The sequence below is a fragment of the Bison bison genome, unplaced genomic scaffold (assembly GCF_000754665.1).
Source record: "Bison bison bison isolate TAMUID 2011002044 unplaced genomic scaffold, Bison_UMD1.0 scf7180017864349, whole genome shotgun sequence".
Classification (NCBI taxonomy): domain Eukaryota; kingdom Metazoa; phylum Chordata; class Mammalia; order Artiodactyla; family Bovidae; genus Bison; species Bison bison.
In genome coordinates, this window is record NW_011494921.1 from 8,569,264 (window position 1) to 8,593,290 (window position 24,027).

Genomic DNA, 24,027 nt, shown 5'->3' on the forward strand with positions numbered 1-24,027 from the left:
TGATCATGATATTCTTTTTATTGAAAAGCAATATAAAACATGTTAGGAATGAGAGGAAGGTAATATTTTACATTATTTCTGTTATATTTTTATGCTTTATGCCAGAATTTCTTCCCATAACTATGTTTGCTTTATCTGGAACATTTCATATTACATTTCTACATTATTGAAAGTATTAGTGTTTAATTTAGGAGAGCTTAATAAACTGTTAATCTGGGAACAACGGTCTTTCCCTTTTTTGGAGCGCGCTCATTTATGTAGTGTGGAAATCTGATCCCGTTCTCTTCCAATCAGCCAACAGTTCTTTTTGTACCTCTTCAGGCAGTTCATAGAAAACTTCAGGATCAATGTCAGAAGGAAAAGTAATTTTCTCATCGGGAGACTCTTGCTCTCTATTTTCTTTAAGTCCTTCATGACGAGAGACTGTTGCCACTGGTTGCTTATGGCTGTCTGTGGTGCGGTTTTTGGACAAAAGTTGTTCACTCTGCAAATTTGGAAATGAATGGAAAACAGATACAGCAGGGTTTGTATTTGAAAAGTGGAATCTTTGAGATTCTTTAGGTCCTTGACTCATTCGTTCATCTTTTAAGCTACTGTCTAAATAATGTGAATACTCTTTTTGGCTAGACACATACGAGGAACTGCTCCCGCCTGATGTTCCTGGTTCACAGGGAGATACAGAGGAGACCTGTTTGCTTTTGGGTACATGATCTTTAGGATTTAAGGAACTATCCTGCTTTTGTTTCGTAGAAAAGAAAGACAACACTCCTCTAGAAGCACGTAATGGACAACTCAAACTTCCTTTTCCTTGAACTTTTTCTCGGGATTTTCCAGAAAGGATTTCTTCTTGAATATCTACAGGAAGCTGCTTGAAGACTTCTTGGTCAATATCCTCGGGAAGTAAGGAGACGGGAAATTCATTACTGTCTTTTTCTTTAGAAGAATTTATGGGATCTGGTGGAGACTCCCCAGTTCTTGTACTTTCAATCCTTCCAGTTGGTAGAAAATCCCGATTTGTTTCCTTGTCTTTAGAAAAATCCTCCATATGACAGTCTTTCATTTTCTAGAACATAAGGATAACAAGAATAATTTAGGTGTCTGATATCTTTTAAATATTCATGCTGCTGAAGTCTAACTGTAGCTATTATGGGACCAACATGCTTCTATCCTGCTCCATAACTTCAGTCCTTCCGGCCAGTTCCAAATAACTAGAAATGATTAATCCACCACAATTAGTCACACTGCTCTGTGGACCTTTGCTCACTATTCCAGGAAGAGGGCTTCCTTCCTAGACAGCACTGAGCCAGAAGGTAGGTATGTATCTGGAGACCTGGAAAGGACCTTAACAATCATGTATTCAAACTTCCAATTGTGAGGATAACAGAATGGTGGCCTATGCAAATGATGACTCACCAATGACTCAATCTAAAACATGTATGTGCACAGATAGGATCAAGGACTGGTTTTCTAAAATTCTCTACTTTGAAGTGTAACATTTAACAGAAAGAAAAAAAATACTTCTACAGTAAAAATCCGATATCATTTATAAAATGTAACATTCTTTTATATGTACCTGAAATAAAAATTTTAAAACATCCTCCATTTTAATGTGTATAATTCTCCCTCTAGTTTTAAGCACCATAAAAAGTGTATAGATAGTCAAATATAATTCAAGAAACATTAACACAACAGTAATTTCAAAAAAGTAAGAGCAGAAGAGATTTGGGCCAGAGCACTGACTGAGCGCCTATTGTGTGCCAGACATGAACAAGGTACTTGCACTTACGTTTACCCCTCTAACACTACCGTGAATTAAAGACCTTTAATCCTCATTCTACGGACTAATTTTAAAAAGTAAACATCTTTCAAAATTTCAGTTAATAAAAAGCGTCACTGAAAAAAAGTACTTTGAAGAGGGCACTAATTCAGTATTTCCGTAACACTATTCTGTTCTCACTATAGGCTTAAATGTAATCAAAAATACTAATAAAATTATATTAACAATAAAAGAAAATAACAAAAACATTTAAATTAAGAGTTAATGGTAGGCATAAATAATTTAGTAAAAGATTATTTTATAAAGCATCCCACATTTGGTAAACAAAAGTTATAGAATGGCCATCTATATAGCATTTTCTTTAATCATTTGAAATTATGACTGACCTCTGCCTCTCTATTACCATACTCTTAATTCCTACAATTATAAAGTGAGCATTCATACTCTATCAATATTGCTACCAGAATTCAATATAATTTCAAAACCAAGAAAATGTAAATACTTGAACAAAAACATTGGTGTGGGGGAACTGCTGGTAGCTTGTGTATAAATTGACAACAAGATTCGATTTCTAGTTATTTGAAAACATTTTCATATGCGCTCACCGTCATATTCCTATATACTGTTAAAAAATGTTTTAACAGTTCCAAAACAGAGTACCTCTATCAAGGTTTTCTCTTTTACCCAGTGATGCTTATGTTTTATTTTTAGACTACACTACAATATACTTAAGGCTAGTAACCATAATATGACAGATACTACTAATATATATAAGTAAGTCATTCAAATCTCATCCCCCAAAAAATCTCTAAATTATATCAGTTAAACACAAATTTATATTTGTAATTTAACTAGACAAATCCAGTAACAGTGTACTTACAAAACTGCGCTTTCCAGCGTGTGAAGTTGTTGATAATGAAGGTGTTAAGTAATAATCCATAGTCCCTTTCTTCGCAGTATTTAGGGATTTAAGGTTGCAGAAGCACACACTTAGTAGGGTAAGATGAAATGGCACCTTCACATTCACCATATTTCGAAAAAGTTTCATAAGGATATCAACCATTGGGGTCATCACATCATAATTTCCTAAATAAAATGTGTAAGAAGACAATAAACATACTATGTCATAAATTAATGTTAAGAGCTTAATCTAATTGATATTGCCTAGATTAAGAAATTAAAATCCTAGATAGATATCATTGGGACACCGTGACATTACATACTGAACTGGGACATCTCAACATTAACACCAAATGCCAAATAAAACTTTACAGAGGATTTGAAATGTTGAACTTTTAGTTGTGGGAGAATGTAGAGGTTGGAAAATCTCCGCATAAAATTAAAACTGAACAAAATGGTCAAAAATAATCATTTTGAAATTCTGGAATGAACCAAAGGTGAAAAAATTGAGAAGCACTGACTTATGAAAAACTGCCAGAACTCAGGTACGAAAGCGGGGACAGCGGGCTTCTCAGCTGGAGTCGTCTGTATCCCCCACTCACAGGGCAGCTGGGTAGCAGTCTCACCAGGAGGCGGCTGGCCATCAAAGCCAGCAGCTTTGCTGCCAGCAAAGACTGACCTGATTGGAGGAAGAGGGCAAGAGCCCGCAACCGGCAATGACGCCAGAAAAATGAGCAAACTGGCCAGGAAACCAATGAGATCACGTGGCTCTTGAGCTGGGACAGCAACTGTGGCTAGGGTGAGTGATGACCAGTGGCCCAGACATAACATTCAACCAGGAGATCGGAAACGAGAGAACCACAGCTGACTGAGAGCAGAGAAGGCCTAAGCGCGCCACGTGTCTCTGCCTAGAATAGACAAGCATACCAGGGAGATGCAAGAGGGAGGAGTGGAAGACAAAAGCCGAGGCAGTCCTGAAAAGAGCCTACGTCTCAAAAGTGCCCTCCAACCCAAGCACATCTCCCTGTACAGATGAAAGCCTTCCAGCCTGTGGTATTTGAGCAAACTTTTGACCAACTATTTTCTAACCAAACTATGCAGACAACAGGGTAACCTCCTAGGAAGCCAAAATAAATGTTTTTAATTTCAAAAAGAACCTAAGCAGAGAAATCAGGGCAACCCATCACAGGAGAGGTAGATTATGCAGCTTAAGTCCAGACAAGTTACAAACAAAGAAAAGGAAAAAAAACACCCACAGGGGAAAAAATCCAAATTGAGAGTTTTACATTATCTAAAATGTCCAATCATCAACAAGATATTACAATACATACAAAAAAACAGCAGTGTAATTCATACTCAGGTGGGGAGACCGGTCAATAGAAACTGACTTTAAGTATGATTTAGCAAAGACTTCAAAGTTGCTATTATTTTTCTCATGAGTTTTTTAAATTTCATTTTCAAATTTTTGGGTGCACTGGGTCTTCAGTGCTGTGCTTGGGCTTCCTCTGGTTGTGGGAAGCTACTCTCAAGTGGTGGTGTCTGGGCTTCTCACTGCTGTGGCTTCTCTTGTTGCAGAGCGCCAGCTCTAGGGCATGCAGGAGTTGGGGCACACGGGCTTAGTGGCCTCATGACATGTGGGATCCGCTCAGACTAGGGATCGAGCCCATGTCCCCTGCAATGGCAGATGGATTCTTAACTACTGGACTATCAGTGTGCCTGCATGCATACTAAGTCACTTTAGTCTTGTCCCACTCATTACCCCACGGACTGTAGCCCACCAGGCTCTTCTGTCCAAGGAATTTGCCAGGCAAGAATGCTAAAGTGGGTTTCCACACCCTCTTTCAGGTATCTTCCCAACCCAAGGATTGAATCCCTGTTTCCTGCGGCTAACACGCCTATAGGACAATATCAAGCACATGTGCAATGAGAGTCTCAGAAGGAAGAGAAAGAAAAAGGAAAGAATATTTGAAGAAACAAGAGCCCCAAACTTCCCAAATTTCATTTAAAAATTTAGTCTACAGAATCAAGAACCTCAATAAATTCCAAGTAAGATAAACACAAAAACCACTGGAGAAGCGAATGGCTACCCACTCCAGCATTCTTGCCTGGAGAATTTCATGGACAGAGAAGTCTGGCAGACTCAGTCCATGGAGTCACAAAGAGTCAGGCATGACTGAGGGACTAACACACATATAGTCAAACTGCTAAAAGAGGTAAGTGACTCGTCATATAAAGGAGAACAAGGCTACAACAATGCCTGGTAACAATTTACTGCCTCTCAACTCCAAATCACACTTACTGCCTGCTGTGATAATGGGGTAGACTCTGAAACTCTTTTTACATTAAACATAATCCTTAAGCTTTGTCAGTGGAGAGAACTGGAGGGTCACTACATTAGAAAGGGGGCTTCTCTTCCTGTTCCAGTATACTGTTTTTTACTTTTTCTTGCTTCTGTAACCTGGTCTGTGCACAGTACATACGTGTGGAAATATCTACTAGTGCTCTGCCACACCACATGTGAGTGGAAGGCCCAGTCCCTCAGCAACCCCAGCCCCAGTCAAGCCTGGTGACCGTGTTCCCATGGCACCACCAACGCAAACACTGCACACAGCAGGCCTGTGGCTCACCTGGAGTCCTTCCACACACCCACCTAACAGGCTTACCCTGCCTATGCGGGTTGTTTCCTCCAGCTCTTCCTATGCAGGCACCATGCCCTCCACCTTTGTACTAGCAGAAAAATGAAGATCTCTTCAGTATGAACACCTACTGATCTCAGCTTGCCCACATCCTGGAGGACTATCAACAGAAGCCCTCCCAACACAGACGCCTGTGTACCCCAGCTCATGCGCTGCCCTGCCAGGGAGAAAACTCCCATCATCCCAAGGCTGCCCATGTGCCCACCAACCAGCTGCAGCTCCTCTGGGGGTCAGGGGGTGGTTTCTCTTGGCCCAGTAACTACGGAGCAGCTCTGGGCCAGGTAACTCAAAGGATTTCTCCACCATCCAGTGTTCTGCAACCACATCTTCTCCTGGAGGGGAGGAAGACTCTCTTTCCAAGTCTGCTCTTCCTTGGCTACTTTTCCTTAGCCCCAGGGTACCTCTTAAGGGTATCTTTGTATCTTGATAGTTATTCCCTATCATAGTTTAGTAATTTTTGAAACCTTCAGTGTTCAAATTTCTGTGTGGTTATGCTTTCTTGATTGAAACTAGTAACAGGAATCTCTCCTGATTAAACTATTTAACAGCTGCCTCTTCATCAAAAATAATGGAACACAAAGCAATGGAATACCATACTCAAAGTATGCAAAGAAACCAATCAAAAATTACATACCCAGACGAACTGTCATTCAAAAAATGCTATTTTAGAGGAAGAGGCCACAAATTTTAGTTCAGTAGAATGGTATGACAGTGTTGCTCAACTCTTCTTTTCAAATGCAAATCCTGGAACACGCTCCAGGACAGACCATAAGCAAGGCAACAAAAGAAGGCTCAATAAATATAAGAGGACTGAAATTACTCAAAGTATCTTCTCTGGTCAACATAAAGACAAATTGGAAATCAACAATAAAAGGTTATATGAAACATAATCAAATATTTGTAAATTAAACAGCAAATTTCTAAATAAGTTTAGGGGTCAAGGAGGAAATCACAACAGATATTAGAAACTATTCTGAGCTTAATGAATAAGAAACACAACACAACTTATGGAATACAGCTAAAGAAAGCACTGTTTAAAAGGAAATGTGTAACTTTAAACCTGAATTATTAGAAAACAGGTAAATATAAAATAAATAAAGTAAGCTGCCCATCTTAAGAACCCAGGAGGAAAAGGCATATTAAACCTAAAGCAAGCAGAAAGAAGGAAATAACAAAGATCAGAGTAGAAATAAATGAAATACAAAGTAGAAAGAAAATTGAGAAATTAATGACACCAAAAGTTGAATCTTTGAAAAGATGAACAAAACTGATAAACCTTACTAGAATAACAAAGGAAAAAAAAATCATCAAAATCAAGAATGAAAGAGAGGATATCACTGTAGACCCTATAAAAATGAGAAGAATTACAAGGGAATATTAACAATTCATGATAACAATTTAGACAACCTGGATGAAATGCATACATTCTGAGAAGATACAAATTACCAAAACTGACTCAAAATGAATAGAAAATCAGAATAAACTCATAACAAGCAAAGAAATAAAATTCCTTTAAAAAAAAAATATTTCCACAAAGCCAAGGACCACGAATAGCCAAAACAACTTCATAAAAGAACAAAGCTGAAGAACTTACACCACCTAATTTCAAAACGTACAAGTATCAAGACAGGGTGGAACTGGAATAAGGATAAACATACAGATCAATGGGATAAGAAAGGCAAAAAAGAAACCCTTACATTTATTATGGTCAGTTAGTTTTTGACAAAGATGCCACGGCAATTTAATAGGGAAAGAACAGTCTGTTAACAAATCCTATGGAACAAGTGGATACTCACATGCAAAAGAATAAACTAAAACTCTAATTTTACACAACACATAAAAATTGATTCAAAGTGGATTTAAATATAAATCTTAAAAGTATAAAATTTCTGAAAAAAAAAGCATAGGAAACATTTATAATCTTTTCATTAGGCAAAGAATTTTTAGATATGATATCAAAAGTAATATCCATAAAAGGAGAAAAAACAATGAAAGACTACTACATAGTCATGAGAATGAGTCAAGAAAATGGTAGTATAAAACATAAATGAGAATATGAAAAAAACTGAAAGCCTCTATACTGTTGCTGAATATCTACCTTGTTATACTTACTGGAAAAAAATCTGGCAGTTTCTTAAGAGTTCAACTACCATACAACCCAGAAATTCCATGCTTTGTAATCTACCTAAGATGAACAAAAGCATATATCTGCCTGATGACTTGCACCCAAATGTCCACAGCCCAGTTTTTTAGAACAGCCAAAAAATGGAAACAATCTAAATGCTCATAAAGAAATTATCTCATGCCATATAGTTAATTATCATAGTTTGGTGTTTTCTTTGGAGTTGGGAAGCATTCTCAACAGGGCATTTACTTTTATTATCTATTGAAACAAGAAAAGTTTTCTAATGAAAATTTCTTGTAGAAAAAAAGTACTTAATAGCTCACTAACTCCATGTGAGGATTACCCATTTTTGGATCATTTTTCTAACTCAAAGTTTGTTTTTTTAAGAGTTCAACCTGCCAATTAAATGATCAGAATGCCAATTAAATGATCCATTACCTGCTCCTAACTTCTGAATTATGTGGGATGGAATTGGGCACTGACGACTCTCACGGTTGTAGTGCTTCTCAGATGAATACCGACGGATTATTAACCTTATTGTATGTGGCTTCCTTCCATCTTGGCAGACTCTAAAAATAAAGAGAAACAGGAAACAAGGAATTAGAAAAAGTTGTTTTTTTTTTTTTTTGGATTATCGACTATACCTCATTTATTTAAAGGTGCCAGACTGAGTAACTGTAACAATTATAAATATAGTTGATAATCAGGCAGTAGGCAATAAAGGTCCCTGAATAGCTCAAGTAAATTTCATAAAGTCTTCATAATAAAATTCTTGAAATTTTAAATGTAAGGCTCTCAGGCCTCACACAGAATTGAGTGCTATCAGGAAAAAAGCAGAAATAAGATACAACTGTAACAAGCCATTTTATTATCCAAATCCAAATCATAACTAAAAGTAACATGTTAAAACAGCAGGAAATTTAAGAAACTGAGAATCATTTACTGACAGAAGCAAATATATGAAAAATGACAAAATTTTTACACATTAAAAAGACTACAAAGAGAAAACAAATATTTAATGAAATTATTTGTCAAAAAGCACTTCTCAAGTATATCCAAGGGAGTCAGTAATATCATCATTATATGGCATATTAGAACAATAATGTGAAGGGTCAATTACATATTTAGGAAAGGAAACACTCGTCCACGAATCTTAAAAAGTGATCCACCAAATGATCTTGGTTTTGTTGTTGAAAACAAAAGTTTTAATGCCATGGAAAATTTGCTTAAAAAGTAGAAAATCTAATCACTAACAGAAAATAAATGTCATCAAAGAATAACATTTACCTTTCTATATGTATGCAAATGCACTAAAAGATCACAAACATGAAATACAAATAGTATTAAGCATAATCAAATTGATTCTGAATTAGAATATTTAGATTTTTGTAGTAAGCATTTTTTTCCTTATTGCTTAATCACAAAACTTCTTGACTGCTGTTTTATTAAGATAATAAAATATCTCAACTGGTTCCTATAAACATGTTACTAGTTTAAACATCTTCCAGTTAAACTTGTTCTGTTAAGTTAATATGCAATTCAAAGAGTATAATTTGGCTCCTGTAACTAATTAAGACATACAAAAAAGGGGTTAAACTCTAAGGAATCTTAAGGCCAGTGCCTGGAGAAAGGATTAAACAATGTATGATTTTATACCTCTTACATATCTGTCGTATTAATAATCATATGCTCAAGAACAGTCACGCATACTCAGATACTTTTTTTTGCCAGCTAGATGGCATTATATACCTCAGTCACTGAAATAAGAAGCCACTGTATAGAAGAGGGCATGCTAAGCAAAGATAAGGAGATACGGTTAATAGTGTTTCATAGGTTTAGGGCATCTAGACTCATTTCTGGGTTGATTCTTCAAATAAGGGAACCTATAAAATGTATAATTCTTGTGGTTTCCCTTTGTCTAGAACTGTTTCCAGTGGCTTGGCATTTCATAATAGTCTTGTTTAGCTGAAGCAAAGCAGATGACCCAGTTTCACCAGCATTCTCAAAGGCTCGGCCTGAGTCATATCCCTGAAGCTGCGTCATACAGTCAGCCAGCTGCGTGCAGCAAATGATGAGTTGCATGGCCTTGCTCAAGACACGAGAACTGCAATGCATGTGGCAGCAAAGTTGAAGGACATTTCACTTTATCCGTTTTCTGAGAGTTAGTCATCCAAAAACGATTTTTTTTAGTCACAGAGGCCATCCTAATATCATTACGGAAGCACACTTACCCAAAGCTGTTAGACCCCTAACATCCCATTTTGAGAAATCAAAGAAATGGGAGGAAAGGAAGTAACACTCTCCTATGGAGTATTGAGAAATTGATATATGACGGCAAAGGAGCATCAGAAAACAAAATGTCTTTTAGTTTATGCTATGCTATTTGTATACTCATAATTCCAATTAACACTCTTCATGTATTTAAAGGCCAGTAACCCTGAGCATACACACAGTCACCCTCACTGCTCACACAGAGTCCCATTAAGTTATTCCTTCGTCTGACTCTATAGTCTGAGGCACAGGAGATAAAAGGGTTCTTCTGCTTTCTCCATCAATTTGCTATCCTCAATCATCACAAATTTGTAAGTGTAGCGATTCCAGAGATACCCACAAAACTCCCTTAGGTATGATCAGCAGCTTAAGAGCCACAGTAAACCACAGTGTTACTAATATTAAGACCAGTGGAAGTAGATGAATTACATTTAGTTAAGGACATGTGTCACTATCTTTGTAATACTTTATAATGTGGAGAGGTTCAGAGATAGATGATCTTTACATGTTTAGTCTCCAGTTAATCTGCAAATTCCAAGAAAGAACATCAAGTATACACTATACATAGTGTGTATATATATATATATAGTAAATATATAGTATTTCCATGTACTATACACAGAATCTGTAAGATGATATGGTAAAACGGAAAAATCACCTGTTCAAAAGACTAGCAAGTAGTTCTTCAATCTTAGTTTTAGCTTCAACTTCTGATGAACATTTTTTAAATGAATCTTCCTCACTAAAGGACTACCAAAGAAGCACAAATAAGTATTAATATAAACCCAAATAAGCATATCCAATTATCAGTGTATATGTCAAATAAATAATCAACACTTTCTTTACCTCTTATGCTTGATTTGAGCCATTTAGCTCACTTTTATACTAAATCTTTTATCTGCAAGTTGTACTCCACTAGAAAGTGCATTGGAAATCAAGAAAATTACAAAGCTCTAGTACCAATGCCAAGCTTTAATGTGTAATTACAGTGAGGCTCTTAATTTCCTAGGACTTGAATCTCAGTTTAATCTTGGGCAAGTTACTTACCCTTTCTAAAATACAGTATCTTCATCTTAAAAAAAATTATGGGAGGAAAAGGGAGTAAGGGAGGGAGGAAAAAGTATGAACAAACGTTAATACTACCTACATGAAAGGTTTATGATGACTATGGGATAATATATATATATTATTATCTCACAGGAAAAAAAAAAATCACTGTTACCTGGGTGATTATAAACTTTCTCCACTTCCTAAATCATTAGACTACTCTGAAAACAATATTTTTACAAATTATTTTGCCTCCTATATACAATACAGGTTATTAAAATTAAGCAATAGTCAAAGTGGCTAACGAGATTTAAATACTAATTCTTAGATTCAATTTAAGAATATTTATTAATTTAATATAATAGCCTTCTCACAGGAAAACGATCACGTACTAACCTAATAAGCAAATTGGAACGGTAAGAATACAGTAGTAAAACTGGAAATCTTTATCTCAAATAATGTGACCACCAGTACTCCATTAAAATAAGTAACATCGTCACATACCTGAGGTGGTCCTGAGGGAGTCACAGGAGAGTCATCCTCTCCAAAACTGAGCTTCTGGATACGCTGAGCAACTGAAATTCCTAATTCCTTTTCTAATATCTTGGATGGAAAGGTCTGAAGATCACGCACACTACTGATGCCCAGTGCTTCCAGACGTTTGGTCGTTTTATAGCCAATACCTAAAGCGAAAAGAGGCGCATGTAGTGTTACAGTAGCTTTGCTCTTTAAAATTAGCTAGTTAAAATATTGTAAACATATCAACCACATCTTTTGATACCATAATTTTGGATACCATTGGTATTTTTGTTGAGATCAAACTTAAAATTTAATGCCACAGAAATGAATTTTAATACACATATTACTGATAGTCTATAAAAATGTAAGCATTTGATCTTCAGAAATACAAATTTGCCCAATGATATGAATAGGTCATTGAACCCCTCAAGAAAATCAGTTTCCTCACCTTTAAAATAAAAACTGGACCTAGCTGCTTTCGAAGGTCCTTTGTGGCCCTAATATTTTATATACAATCCCAAAATAGAGTTAGTGAAAGACCAATTCCATTCTCTAGATGGAGGTACAGTATTAAAGTATGAACCAGGTACTAAAAATAAAGGACCATATGTTTCCAGGTTATAACTTTCATGATCATATTCAAACAATATAAAAGCAGAGAAAATTAGAAAAGTACTTTCATATATATAAATTCCTAATATAGATCCTCTCCAGAAAACGTCAGGTTTTTGGGGGGGCTTTTGGTTTTCACCAAGAGCCAAGTACACTTCCCTGATGGCTCCCGCAGTGCAGGAGTGACGGGTTCGATCCCTGGGTTGGGAAGATCTCTTGGAAAAGGGCATAGCAACCCACTCCAGTGTCCTTGCCTGGAGAATCCCAGGGACAGAGGAGCCTGGTGGGACTCCACGGGGTTGCAAAGAGTTGGACCTGACTGAGCAACTAACACACACAAGAGCCAAGTACACAGACTCTACAAGAATTAATTATGCATAACTGTAATATTTAAACTTAAAAGAAATATAGTAAAACCAATATATGTTTTTCAAATATATTTGTCTTACCAGGCATTTCCTTTATGTGGTTCAAACTATGAATGAGCTCTTGAGAACTTTCAGGTAGTAAGACTGTTTGTTGATTTGGTTTAAAGACGCCAGAAACTAATTTTGCCAATAATTTATTAGATGCCACTCCAGCACAGCCAGTGAGACCCAGCTGTTGGTACATGGCTTCCCGCATCTCGGCCACAATCTGAGATCCAACAAGGAGTCTGATGTGCAACGTGTCACGTGGGTTTACAGCTATAGAAAACAGCCGATGTTGTTAAAAGTCATCATCAAAACGTTATTTGTTTTTTAACAAATGAGTTTTTAAAAGATAAAGGGCTTAATCTATATCCAATCCTACCCCTCAACACCACCACACTGCTGCACACTTAACTAATCTCTTTTGGCTCTTCACAGCAATTCTGTAAAATAACTATCACAAGTGAATTCCAAGGGCCTGTGATAGCAAATAGATACTGAGAGTGCTGAATGATTAACAGATTACAAAAATTGATCTCTCATAAAAAATTCCTACTGGCACTACCAGAACTTTTACTCATGTTTACCGGGAAGTAAGCATAAAAGTAAAAATGTTACATTAATGATATAGCTAACATTTCAGATTCAAAGATTTGAATTTAAAGTTTTCACACTAGTGGTATGTGCTACTAAAAACAATTTTGGATTTGTATACAGTTTAAGACATCTTTTATTAAAAGTAGAGGGAAACTGCCATATAGAAACAAACTTCCTTAGACGTGAAAATGACACTAGAGTTATATCCTGATCCTCAGGAGTATTTATTGTCTGAAGTGCCATGATGTCTACAACTTGCTTTCAAATGTTCAATCATCTATCAGCAGATCAATAAACAGTAAGATAAAGCAAATGTGTAAAATGATACAAAAGGAGTATCTACAAGGAAGGGCATAATGACTGTTCTCACTGCACTGTTCCATCAACTTCTCTGTAGGTTAAAAAAAAATTAACAAAATCTTATGCGAAAGAGAAAAGAATCATGAAGAATTACTTTGTAGGCCATAAAACCTAGGTCTCTATAATATGTTCTAACTAGTAGACTCCAAGTTTGCTGTAAAAATTATACAGAAACACACCTGGAACCTTCTTGTTACCCAAGACCTTGTAAGTGACAAAAGAGCACAAGTACAAAGGACACGCGAAAGCTTCGTATTTGCTTATAAAAGAGAACTGAAGCTCCACCTCTTTTCTTCTTTAATATCAGACAGGTGGAGAATGACTGGAGATTGATCACATCAGCTCTTGAAAAGGGGAGTAAGAGGAAGCACAGGCGGGCTGAGACCCAGGAGCAAGTAGGTCAGGACAAATCTTATACAGGAACACAGGAGCTTGCCTTCTACGTGGTAGGGTCTAGAAGTCACCAGCAGTCACTAGATGTTTGACAGCCTAAGGAGATATTCAGTGGAGCTGACTACAGCTTATTTTCAAACACAATACTGCCCTGGAAATATCATCAGTCATTGGCACTTTAATTGTGAAGGAGATGAATTTGAACTGATTAACTATGAGCATGCAAAGGACGGTAGGTAGGCCAGGATAAACTCCCACAAGGGCTAACGTGGGAGGCTCTTGGTGCCCTGGGAGAATAGAAGCGAACAAGCAAAGAGGCAACAATGGCAAATTTAGTCTACCTAGAATTTTGCTTAAGGTGGTTTTAGGAAAACCAAAAATTACTCCAAGAAGCCAACTCCTGTAACTTAAGGATGGCCTAAAAGAGGTATGACACTTAAAAATGGTTTACACAGGACTGTGTCAGAGAAATGAAAAGTGCACAAAGCACTGAGCTGTGGGCCATCAAAATACCTTTTTCTGCCTGTTTAATATGGAATAACAATATCTAATTTTAATCACCTTAGATGGCTGAACTATGGCAACAAAAGCCATAAAACTTTCGAAAGACACAGTCAACTCACTGAACTGACTGAACATTGAGAAATGCAGGTACTTTAATTTACTAAATAGAGTGCATAAGAACCCACTTACGTTGATTATTGTATACATGACCCGACACAGTCAGTGCTGAGAGCTCATCACTTTGAAGCTGCTCGAGTCTCTTCTCAACCATTTCTGTTAGATCCACAAAATTTTCATCAAACCCAAGTCTCTCAACAACTGGACTAAATTCTTCCAACAACTCTAAATTAAAATAATATTGGAGCACAGATGTAACTGAAGTTATAACTAGAATAGATTTAACTCTTTTATGCTTAAAAAATAACAAAATAAAGGTTGTACGTATATTCACAATTACACAATATCTTGAATAAAGTCAGTTAACTGGGATTTTTTTTTCTGTGCCATATTCTGCACAAAAGCAGTATTTTCCAATAAAATAAGTCCAAAAATAACATTCCCTGGGCAGATACTCATAGCAATATATTTAGCACAATCTCCTATACCAATAATTTATCTGTAGTACATTAAATGTCAATGAAAATAGTTAATTATGATCTTGAAGCAGTAGGTCATAGAGTTTGCTTAGAAAAGTAAAGTAATAATATACTCAAGCTATATTTTTCACTAGAATTTTAAAAAGGCAAAACAAAATAAAACTTAAATTTCCAATGAATACTAAGTCAAAAAGAAAAGTTACTTAATACAAAATATACCACAATGCAATATTTTGACTAGTCACCCTCCAATTCATCCCATAAGGACAGAGATGGATCGTGACTCACATGTATGTCCAGCCTCTAGCGCAATGCCAGTCCTTATGTCAAATGTTTCCTAAATTGAACTGAACCAAGATTTGAAATAAGTTCAAAAAGACTATCAGGTCTCATTTTTAGGATTAAAACTTAACTTTGAAACCATTAAGAAGAATTTTCACTTCCCTCTGAATCATCTACTGATACCAGCTGGGTGGCAGAAACAACTTATTAGTCACTTATTATACAAAAAGGCTTATGTTCTTAAAGTCCTATAATATGAAAGCTCTGTTTTATTAGTGCTAACACTGATAACAGCAGGGTAAAACAGTTAATAAAGAAACAGTATGATCTAGTGACCATCAAAAATCACTTCCAACCTACTGAGAGAAAACCGAGGGAAAAACTGACAATGTGTCTGCCCATATAAAAGAATTCTTTTGAATTTCCCTCACCAATTTCTGCCTTTTTTCTCCCAAAAGTATATATCTGATGCCTAGCAGTAACAAGTAAAAAATAAAAGCTTATCAAAACAATACTACAATAAGAAAAATAAAGGACAAATTTTAACTACCAAGCAGAAAAGCAAGTTAAATACAGAATCATGTACAAAGCTGGTAACTGCTGAACATGGATTGATTATATTATTTCTATTATCAGGTCACAGGAATAAATCACTTATCCATTTGTGAAGTTAATCTTTTTTGCTGTCAATATGTCAATTTCATAAACAAGATGCATTTATTAAACCTTATGATTACACAAGGCCAAAGAAAGGAGTTTGTAATTAGAGAAAAAAAATGGAATACTGTAGAATAAAGGTATGAAGTAAATAAGGTTATATGTCATACATAGGTCTGAGATAAATTCAGTATAGGACTATTAGGCTACATTCCTATTTCAACTCTAAAAATATCATGAAAAAAATCAACAAAATAACTTTTTATCAATGTATAAATCATGCTTAGAATATTTCTTGTTATTATATTAGTGCATTTTTAATTCTTTCAAGATACTAATTTATAAATTAAGAATCAGTGTAAAAACTGAGATTTATGCATTGATTTTCTAGTATACTTTTCACTGTGAAGAGCTGCAGTGGTACAGAAATCATTTAGACCGATGAGTCTGACATTATAAAGCAAAAAAGACAAAACATGTATATAAATGACCAAAAGTACACCAAAAAAAATGCTCAAACTTCTCATAGAGAAATGCAAATCAAAACAATGATTTACTATTTTTTTCGACTATCAGGCAAAATCTTTATGAATATCTAATACTCTCATACATACTAGCAACGTGCTAGGAAAACCTGAAGTACACCACATAGCAGTATTCAAACTTCCTAACGCAAATTATCTTCGATCAAGCAGTTACCCTTTAGGAACTTAGGTTATCTTCACGAAACCTAAGGATATCTTCACCAAAGTATATGAAAATTTCTATATGAAAATGTCTACTGAAGCACATATTGATATTTTTTAGGAGCAAAAAGTTGGTAAGAGCCTAATAACCCCTCACTATAAGAGTAACTTGGAGAAGGAAATGGCAACCCACTCCAGTGTTCTTGCCTGGACAATCCCAGGGACGGGGGAGCCTGGTGGGCTGCCATCTCTGGGGTTGCACAGAGTTGGACACGACTGAAGCGACTTAGCAGCAGCAGCAGCATAAGAGAAACTACATAATTTATCATCCAAAATGAGATATCTTTTGAATTAAAGGAGATGCAATTAATGATTACATACGGACAACAGGTGTAAAATGAGACATACTGTCTTCAAATCAGTAAAGGAATGGTTAAATAAGTTTGGGACAAAATAGAATATTGTGCAGGCATTAAAAAGAATGAGAAAGAGCTATATGGATGATGTGAAAGATCACCAAAAACAAAGATGTACAACTGTATGTATTACATCATCTCTTCTATGTACATAAAAAATTATTTTCTGAATATTCAGATATATACATACAATTGTGCACAGATATACAAGTGGTATTTTGGGAGCACAGTCTTGTCTTTTTTGCTTGGCTATCCCTTCTTCCCTCATCCCCCTGTTTCAGCACCACACTGCCCCTCCAGGGAGAAGGAAATGGCAACCCACTCCAGTGTTCTTGCCTGGAGAATCCCAGGGATGGGGGAGCCTGGTGGGCTGCCATCTATGGGGTCGCACAGTCGGACACGACTGAAGTGACTTAGCTTAGCTGCCCCTCCAGAAGTTACCCAGTAATACCTAGTACAAACCCTCTCTTCTTTCTCTTCCTAAGCGTACATAGACACATACACATATGTGGGGGAAGGTGTTTGGGTCACTGTTTTACACATATGGAAAAACCTGATACAGGTTTTTGCATCTTGCTTTTTACCCACTCAACAAGGCATACCTCTATGAATCAAATGAAATGATACCAATGAGCTATTTTTAATGGCCATGTAATATTCCATTATAGAGAAGTCTTAAATTCATTTAGCCATTTTCATCCTGATGAACATGTTTTCATTCCATATTTTTAGCATTTATGAATCATGCTATGAGACATTTTTGTACATATGTGTTATCATTTTATTTCTATTTGATAAATCCCTAGCAGTTATATTTTTGGGTTAAAGAACACAGTATGTATCTTTAATTTCAAAAGATGCTTCTAGATTGCTTTTTTTAAGACTGTAATTCTTTGTTTCTACTTTTTCTCACATTCTTATTTTTAGGAATGAATTTAAGCATTCCATTTTCACATTGTCAAGTTTGCTTTTTGTCAACTGCCTATTCATATCCTTTGTCCATTTTGCTTAAGCTTGTTTCCTCTTATTAATTTGTAAGAGCTCTGGGATAGTATATTTAACCCTTTCAGCTGAAAACTGCTACAAATAACAAAAGAACAAATAAAAAATACTAGCAAACAAGTAAAAAGCTGATTCTTACACACTTTAAAATGATATCTATTTGCCATATTCCAGTACACGTATGGTTTCATTTTTCCTATAATTTACTAAAACAGCAAGATTCAAATCCAAACCTTAGTAAGGGGGAGTTTATCCACACTGAAATATCTAAATATTTCATATTAGAAATATTTAGAAATATTTCAAATACATAAAAATCTAAAAAAAAAATCTAATATACTCATTGTCTTTGCTAACAGTTCCTAACAAATTGTTTTTTAATTATGTTAAACATTACAGAGGTCTCTCTCAACTACCATTAGTACATTAGAGTACAGCATATTTCTTCATAGTTCATTCAAGCTTGCATTTAAATTTAAGTATCTGGTTTTTTTTGGTTTATCTTCTTCCATTTTCTCACTTTAAATTTTTTTACATTTTCTCATATTTATATAAACATGACCCATGACTGAGTTCAATTCCTTCCAACTATACGTTTCTTTCACCATTTACTCATGACATATTAAGTCATTCTCATATAATTTTTTTTTAAATGAGAAAGCCCCCAAATAAGAAAACTGACTTATGCACTTTACACTTACTGAACAATCATGTAGCTAACAGGCATCCTATATAAAATTTAATGCTGAAAGTATATTGCCCAAAATCTGTACCTGTAACCTTGTATGACATCTCTCTGTAGCGAGTCAGGTCTTCTCCATTAACTAATACTAGCTGTGGACACTTTTCTTTTGCATCTCTGACACTCATAAGTTTCTTAACTCCAAGTTTCCTAGCTTCATAGTTGCAGGTAACCACCAAATACTTCTGCTGAACCCCTATAAAAAACAAACATTTTATGAGAAAATTGAAAATTAAAATTTACTTATTCCATATTATAATTGTAAGTTATAATACAATGTTTTGATAAGAATAAAAAGCTCTATCTCAGTTAAAAAATATAGCCTCCATCCATCAAAGGTCTATGAAGTACATTTTAACAATCAGGGGCTTCCCTGGTGGCTCAGATAGCATAGAATCTGCCTGCAATGTGGGAGACCCAGGTTCAAACTCTGGGTTGGGAAGATGATCTGGAGAAAAGAATGGCTACCCACTCCAGTATTCTTGCCTGGAGAATTCCATGGACAGAAAAGCCTAGCGGGCTAAAGTCCATGCAGTTACAAAGAGACAGATATGACTGAGCAAATAATACTTTCACTTTTACCACAAATCAACAATTCTATGAAGTCTTCAGCAAAAAGATAAAAATAAAGTCCTTCCAGGATTTTTTTCAAACAATAAAAAAACAAATTATATTGAATTAACTCTATGTAACTTTATATATAACTCTAGGTCATGTTTGGATGGGAGAGTTGGACTGTGAAGAAAGCTGAGCGTTGAAGAATTGATGCTTTTGAACTGTGGTATTGGAGAAGACTCTTGAGAGTCCCTTGGACTGCAAGGTGATCCAACCAGTCCATTCTAAAGGAGATCGGCCCTGGGATTTCTTTGGAAGGTGTGATGCTAAAGCTGAAACTCCAGTACTTTGGCCACCTCATGAGAAGAGTTGACTCGTTGGAAAAGACTCTGATGCTGGGAGGGATTGGGGGCAGGAGGAGAAGGGGATGACGGAGGATGAGATGGCTGGATGGCATCACTGACTCGATGGATGTGAGTCTGAGTGAACTCCAGGAGTTGGTGATGGACAGGGAGGCCTGGCGTGCTGTGATTCATGGGGTCGCAAAGAGTTGTACACGACTGAGCGACTGAACTGAACTGAGGCCATGTTTTACCAAAAGTAAGGTGGATGAAAGTAACTGACTATAATTAACTACTAGAAAATCTAACTTGTCTTCTGAATAACTTCCCAATTAATATAAAGCTATGTTCTATTACAAGTGCCAACCTCCTGCTGCTGCTGCTATGTCGCTTCAGTTGTGTCCGACTCTGTGCGACCCCATAGACAGCAGCCCACGAGGCTTCCCCATCCCTGGGATTCTCCAGGCAAGAACACTGGAGTGGGTTGCCATTTCCTTCTCCAATGCATGAAAGTGAAAAGTGAAAGTGAAGTCGCTCAGTCGTGTCCGACTCTTAGCAACCCCATGGACTGCAGCCTACTAGGCTCCACCATCCATGGGATTTTCCAGGCAAGAGTACTGGAGTACTTGCCATTGCCTTCTCCGAGTGTCAACCTACAAAGTTATTAGTAATCTCCCCCAGTAAATGTTCTAATGACTGAACTTTTCTTCACAGTAACCTACAGAAAAGATTAGACAGTGAAGTGGCATTATGAGCCCCCTCCATATCAAAAAGATTAAATTATGATCATCTACACACTGCTTAAAATTTCTAATTTACCAGTGACTTATAATTGCTAAAACTGTTTGCTTTTTTCCTAAAATTCTCATATTATAAACAGGCAAAGAAACATTTCACTTATTTTTGATATGTCAGATGATGCCCCAAAACAGAATCACGGGGTCAAAAGTAATAAATCATGATTCATCAGTAAACTATATTAAAAAATCAGATTAGTCACTTCCTTAACTAAAAAATCAGTCTTTTAAGGCAGGATTATACGGACTCACCATTGTGTCACCAGCCCAAGTTAAGTAGTCATATATTTGTTAATGGTGGCTCAGCAGTGAAGAATCCACCTCCAATGCAGGAGACTGGCGCTCGATCCCTGGGTTGGGAAGATCTCCTGAAAAAGGCAACCTACTCCAGTCTTCTTGCCTGTTGAATCCCATGGACAGAGGAGCCTGGCAGGCTACAGTCCATGAGGTCACAAAAGAGTCGGATATGACTTATCGACTAAACAAATGAAAATGCAGTAATGAATAATTACCAGGAAATAAGGAATATTATGCTGACGGTTTCTAGGAGAAAACAACATAGGCTTTCATTTGTATTAGCAAATATTGTCGTTGTTGTTGTTTAGTCATTAAGTCCTGTCCACCTCTTTTAGGACCCTGTGGCCTATAGCCCACCAGATTTCTCTGTCCGTGGGATTTCCCAGGCAAGAATATTGGGAGTGGTAGCCATTTCCTTCTCCAGGGATCTTCCAGACCCAGGGATCAAACCCACTTCTCCCACATTGGCAGGCAGTGGATTCTTTACCACTGAGCCAACAGGGAAGCTGGCATCTTAATTACTTACACAACATCTTACAATGCTACTAATTAGAAATGCCTAATGAAGAAAATTCAGGTTCCCTAATCCTAACTCCTTGACATCTTTAGGAAATTTTAAAGACCCTAGACCTTAGAAAGCCAAAATGTACTCATCAGTCATCCTGTTCCTTAGTAAACTAAGCTGAGCTGAATTGGGCTTTATCAAAACCAAAGTAGACACCAGGGGGTAGCAGCAAGTGACCAAAACTGCTGTTTATGCTTTTCAGTTTAGTTCAGTTCAGTTGCTCAGTCGTGTCCGACTCTTTTCGACCCCACGAATCGCAGCACGCCAGGCCTCCCTGTCCATCACCAACTCCCGGAGTTCACCCAAACTCATGTGCATTGAGTCAGTGATGCCATCCAGCCATCTCATCCTCTGTCGTCCCCTCTCCTCCTGCCCCCAATCCCTCCCAGCATGCTTTTACTCAAAGATAAATCCTTACTACATGCATAAAATTTTAGAAATTTACTTTTCTAATGTAAAAATAAAATATTAAAATAAGCCAACACAATACTAACTCCCCAATGTAAAATGTCTTTGCCTTTTATTTTAAAACATACTTATGTTTTCATGAAAAGCTTGTACTATGCATGCCTTAATATTTTGGGTTGTTCAAAATCCAATTATTTTGTCACACAAAATCCAAATATTTTGTTACACAATTCAATAGTTAATTTCAAAAGTGGGAGAATAGTTGAAAATGCCTATTAAAATTTTTTAAAGGTTATTCTTGAGATAAAATGGCTGTAAAATTTCAAACATTGAGAAAAAGACTAGAAGTTTATTGTGGTCTTCCTATTTGATTAATTATACTACTTCTCTCACATTTGCCATTTAGAAAATGAGGCTCATAAAGTTTACATCCAGTAGTGAAATAAAGATTACTGTCTATGAAGCATCACAGAACTGCTTCCAACATTAATATGATTAATAAATCAGAATAAATAATAACAAATCATATCATACAATGAAAATAGTATCAAAGTCCAGAATTACCTAAAGGTTTGTCCTTTAGTTCTGGATTGGAGATCATTTCTACTTGTGCGTAAAAGCAATCCAGATCCACGTGTACTATGACTCTACATGAAGAACTTCCTGCTGGTTCCAGCTCATCATGTACTGTGGCACAATAAGCAACCAAATGAAAAAAACACATTCAGCTTGTTTATCGTCTCTGAGCAACTGCCACTCCCTTAAAACATGGCAACCAAGAAAGAATATAGAGTGATTTTTAAGTTTTTTTTCCTGGATTTATCACATGTGTCAAAGAATCTAAAACTTACAAGGATATGAGAGAAACTCCACCCACAATAGAGTCCTCAGTCCTGTTTTCTAGTTCTTTGTGTATTGCATTTTTCTCAGGATAGTAATAAATTTTAAGGGAAAAAACCTTTTATCAATAACGGAAGATGCAAGAGTTAATCCTAGGACTTTGAAGTTTATAGGAAAATTTACAGTAAGTTGGAAAGGGCTGAAAAGTTTATAAACACAAATCTTCCAACCAACTTAAAAATTATCCTTCCCTGGTGGCTCCTTGTAAGATTTAACCTGCCAATGCAGGAGACTAAAGTGACTTAGCAGCAGCAGCAGGAGACATGGATCAAACCCCGAGTGGGAAAGATCCCCTGGAGGAGTAAATGGCAACCCACTCCAGTATTCTTGACTGGAGAATTCCATGGACAGAGGAGCCCGGTGGGCTACAGTCCATTCCATGCAGTCACAAAAGAGTCAGACGTGACTTAGCGACTAAACAACAAAAAATTATTCTAAGTGGCGTGTCCTTAAAAAAATAACCTGAAACACAAAACAGAAGACAGAATCTCTGGGTCCCAGTGGACTATATTTAGCTCCCATGAGATCAGGATTATTTGGTTCAATGCTGAATAGCCGATACCTAGACTACCAACAAATACTTGCTAAATTTAAATATTTGCTATTTAAATATTTAAATACTTGCTAAATGAGTAAATATTTCCTGAATTTTGAAAAGTAGTTCACATCTTGGTGGAGGGGGCAGAGGGATAAGACAGATTTCAGCTATTAACAGCAGTTAAAAACGAGGCAGGCTAAAATGCCATGTGGTATCCTGGTTTGGAGTTTGGAACAGAAACAAATTAAATGGAAAAAAAAATCAACCCTGGTAAAATCTGAATAAAGCTTGTCCTTCCGTTAAGAGTATTAATTACTATGCCAACCTTACTTTAACAAATGTATCACGGTGACGTAAGACATTAAAGTCGGTAAAAGTTATTTGTGCATCTCTCTGTAAACCTAAAAGTATTTAAAATTTTTAAACCTTTTTAAAAACGAAGGGCGGGGAGGCTGGGAAGGAGCCTTGGCCCCAAACCACGGGGGCTGGGCCCCGAGGCTGGAAGCGGGTCAGCAGAGGCGGCCACTTGCAGACCCGGCCGGGTTCGGTTCCGAGCCGGGCGGTCCCTTCCGCTGAGGCCGGGCCGCAACCTCTGCCAAGTGGGCGACAAGGTTCCCGCTTCCGCAACCCTGAGACACCCGAGGCCCCTTCCGCTTTCGCGGGGCTGTTTGAAGGGAGGCGAGCGCAGCCTCCATTACCCCACTGGACGCGCCCGACCTTCCCCTTCTGGGCCAAGCCGCCCCTCTCGGGGACCTTGGCCTCAGAACACCAGGCGGCGATGGGCCGCTCTCTCGGCGGAGCCGGAAAGACGGCGGGACGCGGGCGGGAAGGGGACGGTCGCTCTCCAACGGCGGCAGCCGCCGCCGCCGCCGCCCGGGGCGCCCGCCCTCGTCGCCCCGCCCCGCCTGCTCATTTCACCAAGGGAGGTCGTCGAGCTCGTCAGGCTCCAGCGCCCGGGCCAGCCGCCGGGCACCCCCGCCTCCGCCGCTCCATGGCCGAGTCTCGTCCGCTCCTCGTCGCCGCCGCCTGCCTCC

General features: G+C 37.3%; 1 protein-coding gene across 3 annotated transcripts; it reads right to left on the reverse strand.

The window, feature by feature from the left end:
* Positions 1-24,014, reverse strand: POLI (polymerase (DNA directed) iota). Of its 3 annotated transcripts, XM_010854807.1 has the most exons (10): positions 23,420-24,014; positions 22,120-22,242; positions 18,624-18,788; positions 14,401-14,553; positions 12,397-12,633; positions 11,321-11,499; positions 10,428-10,519; positions 7,937-8,067; positions 2,658-2,863; positions 1-1,063 (listed from the first exon to the last, which is right to left on the reverse strand). In XM_010854807.1, the coding sequence occupies exons 2-10, from the start codon at positions 22,154-22,156 to the stop codon at positions 254-256; spliced, it is 2,010 nt and encodes a 669-aa protein (XP_010853109.1). In that variant the 5' UTR covers positions 22,157-22,242; positions 23,420-24,014; the 3' UTR covers positions 1-253. The 3 variants fall into 3 exon arrangements, with proteins under 3 accessions (XP_010853109.1, XP_010853108.1, XP_010853110.1); XM_010854806.1 differs by having other exon boundaries at positions 22,120-23,813; XM_010854808.1 differs by lacking the exons at positions 22,120-22,242; positions 23,420-24,014 and adding an exon at positions 20,538-20,644.
* Positions 24,015-24,027: the final 13 nt, after the last annotated feature.